Here is a 10,111-nt window from a genome sequence, read left to right as displayed (position 1 = left end):
GCTCTCTCTCTCTGGTCAGTCTAACTAAAGTTTTATCAATTTTATAATATCCTTTCTGTCAATTATATACTGTCCAACTTTTGTCTTAAGTCTATTTTGTCTGATATTAGAATAGCCACTCTAGCTCCTTTTTGGTTACAGTTTGCATGAAATATTATTTTCATTCTTTCACTTTCTTTTTTTTCTTTTCCTTTCTCTCTCTCTTTTTTTTTTAAGAGATGGACTTGCTCTGTTTCCCAGGCTGGAGTACAGTGGCATGATCATGTACTGCACTGCACTCATACTCTTGGGTTCAATTGATATTCCTGCCTCAGCCTCCTGAGTAGCCAGGACTACAGGCACATGCCGCTATGCTCAGCTAATTTTTGTGGGTTTTTTTAATAGACAGGGTCTCTCACTATGTTGCTCAAGCTGGTCTTGAACTCCTGGACTCAAGCAATCCTCCTGCCTCTGTCTCCCAAAGTACTGGGATTACAGACATGAGCCACCACATCTGGCCCATCCTGTCACTTTCAACCTATTTGAGTCTCTGGGTCTAAAATTAGTCTCTTATAGAGAGCCTATAGTTGGATTATGTTTTCAATCCAGTCTGCCAGTATCAGTCTTTCGATTGGAGATTTTAATCCATTTAAATTAGTTAACTTAATTACTGAAAAAAAAGGCTTTCTTTCCTTTTGTCATTTACTATTTTTTTTTCTGTATGGCATATCTTTTTGTTCCTCTATTCCTCCATTACTGCCTTCTTTTATGTTTAATAGATATTTTCTGGTATACCATTTTGATTCCCTTCCCATTTATTTTACTATACATATTTTTATTTTTCTGTATTGTTTGCCCTGAGGGTTATAGTTAACATTTTAGCTTATAATGATTTAATTCAAATGAATACCAACATAATTTCAATAGTATGTAAAATCCTTGCTTCTTTTAGCTTATATTTATATGTTATATGCTCATCTACATAGATTTGTAATTATAGATTATGTGGTTTTATGCAGTTTTATTTTATGTCATGTAGGAGTTAGAAACCAAAAATGCATTAATACTGACCTTTATATTTATCTATGTAGTTACCTTTACCTGCTTTCCTTATTTTTTCATGTGGACCCAAGTTACTTTGTAGTGTATCAGATCAGGTTAGCTTGCAGGAATCCCTTTGGCATGACTTGTAGGGAAGGTATACTAGCAACAGACACTCAGTTTTTGTATTTCTGGTAATGTATTAATTTTTCCTTCATGTTTAAAGGATAGTTTTGCCAGATAAAAAAGTATTGGTTGTCAGGCTTATTTTTTTTCAGCAGTTTGAATATGTTGCCCCATTGATTTCTGGCCTCTATAGTTTCTAATGAGAAATCTGCTATTAAAAAATCTGCAGCCGGGCGTGGTAGCTCACGCCTGTAATCCCAGCACTTTGGGAGGCTGAGGCAGGCAGATCACCTGAGGTCAGGAGTTTGAGACCAGCCTGGCCAACATGGTGAAATCTTGTCTCTACTAAAAACACAAAAATTAGCCGGGGATGGTTGCGCGCACCTGTGATCCCAGCTACTCAGGAGGCTGAGACAGGAGAATCGCTTGAACTCAGGAGCCAGAGGTTGCAGTGAACCGAGATCGAGCCACCGCATTCCAGCCTGGGTGACAGAGTGAGACTCATCTCAGAAAAAAGAAAAAAAATCTGCTTATGGAATATTTCTTGTACAAGATGAGTCACCTCTGTCTTGCTGCTTTCAAAATTCTCTCTTTGTTTTTGTCTTTTTATGTTTTGGTTATACTGTTTCTTGGTTTGGATCTCTGAGTTTTCCGGTTTGGATTTTATTAAGTTTTTTTTGGATGTGTAGATTTGTGTCTTTTATCAAATTTGGGAAATTTCCAGCCATTACTTTTGCAAATATTGTTTCTTTCCCTTTCTCTCTTCCTCTCCTCTGGGACTCTCATTAGGTATATTTGGTACACTTGATGGTGTCCCACGGGTCTCTTAGGTTTTGTTACTGTTTCTTCCCCCTTTTTGTTTTTTTGCTTCACAGACTGTATAATCTCAATAGCCCTGTCTTCAAGTTAACCTTCTTCTTCCTGCTTGAATTTTCTGTGGAACTTTTCTAGTGAATTTTTCATTGCAGTTATATTTTTTAACCCTACAATATTTCTATTTGGCTTTTTAAAAAGTAATTCCTATCTATTAATATCCTCCATTTAGTGGGACATTGTTCTTATAGTTCTTTATATATGGTTTCCATTAGCTCTGTGAGCATATATGAAAGAGTTAAAGTCAAGTAAGTCCAATCTGGGCTTCTTTAGGGAGAGTGCCTATTAATTTCTTTTATTCCTCTTTGTGAACTTTGCCCTTTTTTGTGTGCTTCACTTTTTTCCAATGGAAACTGAACATTTAAAGTAGTATATTGTGGCGACTCTGGAAATCAGAGTCTTCCCTCTCCCTAGGGTTTTTTGCTGATGATTATTACAGTTTTTTGCTGTTGTTATTTGGTGACTTTTCTAAACTAATTATTTTATATTTTTTCATTCCCCATTTTTATTATCCAATGGAACTAATTTTGTAAAGTTTGTATTTTTTGTCATATGTGGCTAATGAAGTCTGTTCCAGTAGATTAGCTACCAACCAGTGACATGACATAGATTTTCTTTTTTTTTTTTTTTTTTTGAGACGGAGTCTCGCTCTACCACCCAGGCTGGAGTGCAGTGGCCGGATCTCAGCTCACTGCAAGCTCCGCCTCCTGGGTTTAGGCCATTCTCCTGCCTCAGCCTCCCAAGTAGCTGGGACTACAGGCGGCCGCCACGTCGCCCGGCTAGTTTTTTGTATTTTTTAGTAGAGATGGGGTTTCACCATGTTAGCCAGGATGGTCTCGATCTCCTGACCTCGTGATCCGCCCGTCTCGGCCTCCCAAAGTGCTGGGATTACAGGCTTGAGCCACCGCGCCCGGCTGACATAGATTTTCTTATGCTGCTGTTTTCAGTAACATCACTTCCCTGCAATCATTTAAAATATGAAATAAAAGAAGGATAATAATAGTAATGGATGCTGATCTTTTGTCTTACATGATGAACTCTGGTCTTGAGGATTTTTACATTTTTAGTGACTCTATATTATTTTGCATCCTTTTCTCTCTTCCAATGAGTATTCTTTGTCATCTCGCTTCTTACACTGCTGGGGAACTTCAACTCAGACCACAAAATGCAAAAAATATGGTATAGTATTTGCAACTTCTAAATGCAATGTGCACACTGATTCCCAAGTAAAATTTGCCTTTGGTCCAGACCCATTCCAGACATGAGGCCATGCTCCCTTCTTCCAGTGAAGATGTGGGAACTCAGTCCCAGACTAGATTAGTTTGGGAAGAGTGCCATTGGATTGACTAAGCACTGGTAATGTGGCCTATTCCCTCAGTTCATATACTTATATTCGCCCCAACACCCTAAATAACCTGAGGGAAAAAGTCTTTTCACATTCTATTTTTGGTCTGTCCTCTGGTACATATGACTGGCAGTGACAACCTACTTTAAAGAGACCTCCTGAGCACTGACCATGAAGATGAAGTATTAGTAAATGCTAATCTAGTTGTATATAATCTAGAGATAAAATGGCTGGTAAAAGTAAACCACCTTTGGCTGAAGCCATGAAGTAATAAAAAAGCTCAGCCTTCATCGGAATGATGTTTCACAAACCCCAGGGGATGAAATTTTTCCAAAGGAAATCTCAGAATTTAGTGGAGAATGCTTAACTATCCTGCCTTCTGCCAGGAAGGAACAGAAGTCCTCCGCCAGAAAAACAGGTAACCTCTTGGATTAAGAGGTTTTTTTTTAATAACAAGTAAAATATTTATGATATGGGGCTTATATATTGTTACCAAGCAGGCCGGGCGCGGTGGCTCAAGCCTGTAATCCCAGCACTTTGGGAGGCTGAGACGGGTGGATCACGAGGTCAGGAGATCGAGACCATCCTGGCTAACACGGTGAAACCCCGTCTCTACTAAAAATACAAAAAAATATATTGTTACCAAGCATTTGCGGATACTGCATATAGTTTTAGATCATTCTATTTCCTGAGCACATGAAGGCAAGCAATATGGTAAAATATCCAAATGCAACCCAAAGTATAGTCTTCCCTCACTGGGGAAATCCCTTGCAAGTACCCCTTAGCTCATATGGTCCCTCAGCAAATAATTATTGAACAGCTTCTATAAGCTGTGCTTTCCACTGGATTGTATCAGACTTGGACCAAAATAAGGTGCAAATGACCAGTATTATAGTCTTTCTGTGGGATATTTGAATTTTCATTTGAGTTTGTTTATTAAAACATATTTTAATGAGAAGTGTGAATACTTTTTTCCTTTTTGAAATAGGGTCTCCCTCCGATACCCAGGCTGGAGTACAGTGGCACAATCATAGCTCACTGCAACCTCGAACTCCCAAGCTCAAACAATCCTCCCACCTAAGCCTCCCAAGTAACTGGGACTACAGGCATGTGCCACCACGTCCAGTTAATTTTTTAAATTTTTTTTGTAGAGACAGAGCTTTGCTGTGGTGCCCTGGCTGGTCTTAAACTCCTGGCCTCAAGTGATCCTCCCACCTTGGCCTTCCAAAGTGCTGGGATTACAGGTGTGAGCCACGGCACCCAGCTGAAAAATGCATAAAAGAAACTTTGAGCAGAGAATGCATAAAATAAACTTCCAATTGATGTTTCAAGCGTATTCCTAAAAGGCCTGCAGAGGAGCAAAGTACATGAAATTACATCTTTATGTGACAAAACAAAAGTGTCTTTCTAAACCTCTTACTTACTATGTACCTACTTGAAACTATGATAAATATGAAATTTAAAATTATCTTGGACATGGTTTGAAGGGCTTTTATCTGAATTTGGGTCACCAGAAAAGATTTTTTCCAGAACACATGTAGTATGAGCAAGCTGAGTGCTTTATTCCTGGGAGAATCTTCTCCAGAAAGCACTATGGAACATAGTGAGTCTTAATGAGGAAGGAGGTATCCCTTGGTTGGTCTTACAAATGCCACCCGAATCATAGCTGAGAGCCTCCTCTCATTCACTCATTCAGCAGTGTTGTTGAATACCTACTAAATGTATGGTATTATCTAGGCTCTGGAGGGGAGAGTTCCTGGGCTTAGGAATTTAAAATCTTATATTTCATAAATTGAGTATAAATAAAAGGAATTTGGTGACTGCCTTCACTTTGTGAAAATCCATCAAGCTGCATTAAGATTTATGCTGTTTTCTATGTTGTGTTATACGTCAAGAAAAAGTTTCTCCTGAAAGTGCTTTGGGAATTGAAAACTGGAAGACATTATTTCCAGTTGAGAAAACAGGGTAATACCTCTACAAGGAAGCTAACTTTCTGGCTTTATGTTATATTGTTACTGACAGTTCATCATTGTCAGGGTAAGTCATCATCATCACCATCCCCACAGCAGCTACAACATATTAAGAACTTATTATGTACCAAAGCCAGGTGCCATCTGAATTCTTCGTGCATACTAACCTACTTATTCTTCATAGTAGCCCTGTGAAGTTACTATTACTGTCTCCATTTGACAGAGGCAGAAATTGAACACAGTGAGGCTGAAAATTTGTTCAAGGTCATTCAGCTAAATAAGTGGTGAAGCCAAGAGGCAAACAGATCAAACCTGAATTCTTATTTGGATAAGTCTCTTAGCCAAATAGTAGCAGTTCTCAAAGTGTAGTCCAGGAACTCTTGTGGGTCCCAAGACATTTTCAAGCAGTCTTCAAGGTCAATGCTATATTCATAATCATATGAAGACATTATTTGCTTTTTTCACTCTCATTCTCTCAAGACTGTACAGTGGAATTTTCCACATGCTATGTGATATATGCTATCACAACAAACTCAATGCAGAAGCGGATACAAATCTCCAGCTATCTTCCGTTAAGCCAGACGCTGCAGATATTTACAAAATGGAAAACAATGCCATTCTTCCTACAACATGTTTTGTTTTTCACAATATATTTATTTTCATAAATTACATTATTCACATTAACATTTAATGGGCTTATTACTGCTTTTAATAAATTAAATACTTTAAAATTTTATCAGTTCTAATTTTTAAAAATTTGATTAAATACTAATTTTTAAATTTTTTGTAGAGACAGAGTCTCACTATGTTTCCCAGGCTGGTCTCAAACTCCTGGCCTCAAGTAATCCTCCAGCCTTGGCCTCCCAAAGTGCTGGGATTATAGGCATAAGCCACTGCACCCAGCCTAGTTTCAATTTTTAATATAAGAAATATCTATAAATATAACCCACATACACAAAAGCTCTTTTGGAGCCCTCAATAATTTTTAAAGATTATAATGGGGTCCTGAGATCAAAATGTTTGAGCACCACAGCCCTATACTGTTCTGCCTTAGAGTGGATACCCAAAAGCTGGTTTTATGGTTACAGAAGGAGCTTAGAAGTCAGCTCCACTTCTGAGACCTGTCACATGAAAATGTATCTTCCTTTTCTCCTGTGAAGCTGGACTTAATAATGCTGACATTCTGGGGTGGCTCTCATTTAATTATGAGAGACTGCAAGGCAAGTGCTTAGTGTAGAGTAAGCCCTCAGCCCGTGGCCCAGAACCAGGAACTTTTCTTGTGTCATCCACAGGTGATGGAATTTTACTGCCAGTCCTGTGAGACTGCCATGTGTCGGGAGTGCACGGAGGGGGAGCACGCAGAGCACCCCACAGTTCCGCTCAAGGATGTGGTGGAACAGCACAAGGCCTCGCTACAGGTCCAGCTGGATGCTGTCAACAAAAGGTGGGGGACCCTTCCCCAAACCCCCAACTGGCTGCCTGTACTTGAGGCCTGGCCTCATGGCCTCTTGTCTAGGTATAGCAGGAGGTTCATATTTCCCTTGAGATATCAGGCTTTGTGGGTAAAAAAGTTATTTTATCATGGATTTGTTGTCATAAACTAATGAGTGTGGAAGGTTGTCTTCTGCCTGTTGGTAGAACTCCAACCTCCTTATGTTATGAGTGGCATTTTTCTTTTAGTACCTAAGTATGATTACATGAATTAACGTACACTCAAAGAAAGTGCTCTCAGGAGAGTTCTGGAATTCATCCCTGAAACCAGGCTCTCTGAGGAGCTTTCCTTATCTGCTGTTCCTGACACACATACAGGCCATTTTGTTGGCTGTGATTGGCTCCTTTCTATCTGAGCTCTGCAAAATGGTCTTGAGCAATGATTGCTAATTTTCCTTGTTTTCCTGTTTCCAAGTTCCTTCTCTGGCACAGAAATGAAGGAACAGAGTAGCTGAGTGGTGCATGAGAAAGACCAAAGAGAGGAAATGAGAAGCCAGCAGGAAAGCAGACAAAATAAATCTCTCTACTGATAGCTGCAGTGAGAAAAGTGTGGTTGTTCTATAGTAATTCAAAGAACTTGGAAACTTACGAGAAGTTCTCAAGAAACTGAGTATGGATAGTGTTTTATGTGGCTAGGGGAAAAGACACAACTATCTAGAATAGTGGTTCTCGGCCATTCAGCAATGCCTGGAGACATTTTTTGTGTCACAACTGTGTGTTTTGGCAGGGGGTTGGGGAATGGGAGGCAGGGCAGGGAGAGCTATTGGCATCTGGTAGAGGACAGGATGCTGTTAAACATCCTACAATGCACCAGACGGCCCCTGCAACAAAGAATTAACCTGGCCAGAATGGCTTTTCAGAGAACTTCAAGTCTTTATACCCTTAATTAATTATCAAAATTGGACAATTGATGGTAGACTGAAATTGACAATTTTAATTGTCTCTAAAGAGACAAAGTCTCTTCTCTCTAGGGCAGTAATTATGTCTTATCTTATTCTGTTTTCTGGTTATTGCTTTTTAAAGATGATGAAAGGCATAGAAATTTTTTAAAACAAAATGTAGTGTTTAGATAGATTTTGGAATATTTCTGGGTTGAGGTTAAATAATGACCTTTAACGACTGTCCACCAGGCTCCCAGAAATAGATTCTGCTCTTCAGTTCATCTCGGAAATCATTCATCAGTTAACCAACCAGAAGGCCAGCATTGTGGATGACATTCATTCCACCTTTGATGAGCTCCAGAAGACTTTAAATGTGCGCAAGAGTGTGCTGCTTATGGAACTGGAGGTCAACTATGGCCTCAAACACAAAGTAAGACCAGAATCATTACAGATGTCCTAGAAGAGACATGATATCCAAGGGCACTCGCTTATTGTTTCCTAATAGCAACAAGGGGTCCTTAAGTGTCATCGTTGTATAGTAAACTATAGTTTTCACTGAATGTAATATCCAGCTATTTTTTTCCCCTATTTTCAGCAAAATTCGATGACTCTGTGACTTTAAGTACTAGTTTATAATTTGACAAGAGGCACGGTTGAATATAATATAATGCTTTCAGGATTTAGAGTTAAACTGGATTGTTTTCATTCCTCAATTATAACGTGAAATAGTTTCTTAATTGCTCTCTCACCCACACCAACCTGTTAGTCAGCTTCAAATTGAACCCTGACTGCAGCCTTTGTTAAACTCTGCATATCTGTTCACAAAACAGGGATGAAAAACCTCTGGTGTTCAGGTGTGGAGAGTTTTCATTTGTTTACTTCCTGCTCCTTTAGACGGTGATGGGGCAGCTTTGGACACTGGGGAAAGATACCGAATAATGAATATTTCAGATGTCAGGCATAGCAATTAGTTTGCTATGCTCTTGGTTTTCTGTTTTCCCCTCTCCAAAACACATGAGCCAAGAAATACATGTGTGGAAGAGAGGGCAAGGCGGAAGGGAAACCTCGAGAAGGTACTGGGAATACAATTTAGGACGTTGCATTAGCACTGGGTTCCCTGGGTTGACAAACACCACTTGCTCAGAGCCACCTGCGTGGGCAGGTGTAGAGCCTCCTCCTCTCTGGGGGAGGGCACTGCTCCGGGCTGGGCCCCGCCCTGTGGGACAGCTTACCAGGCCTCCGGTTTTCCCGCAGGTCCTCCAGTCGCAGCTGGATACTCTGCTCCAGGGGCAGGAGAGCATTAAGAGCTGCAGCAACTTCACAGCGCAGGCCCTCAACCATGGCACGGAGACCGAGGTCCTGCTGGTGAAGAAGCAGATGAGCGAGAAGCTGAACGAGCTGGCCGACCAGGACTTCCCCTTGCATCCGCGGGAGAACGACCAGCTGGATTTCATCGTGGAAACCGAGGGGCTGAAGAAATCCATCCACAACCTCGGGACGATCTTAACCACCAACGCCGTCGCCTCAGAGACGGTGGCCACGGGCGAGGGACTGCGGCAGACCATCATCGGGCAGCCCATGTCCGTCACCATCACCACCAAGGACAAAGACGGTGAGCTGTGCAAAACCGGCAACGCCTACCTCACCGCTGAACTGAGCACCCCGGACGGGAGCGTGGCAGACGGGGAGATCCTGGACAACAAGAACGGCACCTATGAGTTTTTGTACACTGTCCAGAAGGAAGGGGACTTTACCCTGTCTCTGAGACTCTATGACCAGCACATCCGAGGCAGCCCGTTTAAGCTGAAAGTGATCCGATCCGCTGATGTGTCTCCTACCACCGAAGGCGTGAAGAGGCGCGTTAAGTCCCCAGGGAGCGGCCACGTCAAGCAGAAAGCTGTGAAAAGACCCGCAAGCATGTACAGCACTGGAAAACGAAAAGAGAATCCCATCGAAGACGATTTGATCTTTCGAGTGGGTAAGGAGAGGGCTTCTGTGCCTGATGCCTGAGCTGGCACTGGTTAAGGGGTAACTGGGCACGTGTCATTGCAAATAGTAACACTGCAGCCAGGAACTCTACCTGCAGGTGTTGGGAGATGCCAACTGTAATATTTGGCAGAATATTTGGGAGAACCAGTGCCAGCTGTAATATTTGATACCTTTGTTAGTCGAGCTTATGCAGTCTCCTCCAGAGATGATATTTCCTTCTCTTCCGCCTCTAGTCTCCTCCCTACTCCCTCCTTTCTGTTCTTCCTCCTCTTTAAAACACAAGGGCTGCATATTCATTGTAGGAAATTACAAGCTGAAAATAAGCCAAAAGAGAAATAGAAAAATCATAACACCCGTAATCTGAAAATCTTAAAGGAAAATTGTCAATCCTCCCCCCACCCCACCCCACCACCAAC

General features: G+C 41.2%; 1 protein-coding gene across 11 annotated transcripts in view; it reads left to right on the top strand.

Moving 5' to 3' along the window:
- The window catches only part of TRIM2 (tripartite motif containing 2), a 196,719-nt gene that overhangs the window by 144,287 nt on the left and 42,321 nt on the right, over positions 1–10,111 (top strand). For all 11 annotated transcript variants that reach the window (XM_017871102.1, XM_017871098.1, XM_017871096.1 and 8 more), the window contains 3 exons: positions 6,627–6,778; positions 7,956–8,136; positions 8,961–9,684. In XM_017871102.1, the coding sequence (XP_017726591.1) occupies positions 6,627–6,778; positions 7,956–8,136; positions 8,961–9,684 (1,057 nt within the window). The remainder of the gene's footprint in view (positions 1–6,626; positions 6,779–7,955; positions 8,137–8,960; positions 9,685–10,111) is intronic.

Source organism: Rhinopithecus bieti, unplaced genomic scaffold (assembly GCF_001698545.2).
Source record: "Rhinopithecus bieti isolate Rb0 unplaced genomic scaffold, ASM169854v2 scaffold_3878, whole genome shotgun sequence".
NCBI lineage: Eukaryota > Metazoa > Chordata > Mammalia > Primates > Cercopithecidae > Rhinopithecus > Rhinopithecus bieti.
This window is presented reverse-complemented; position numbering and strand designations above follow the sequence as displayed.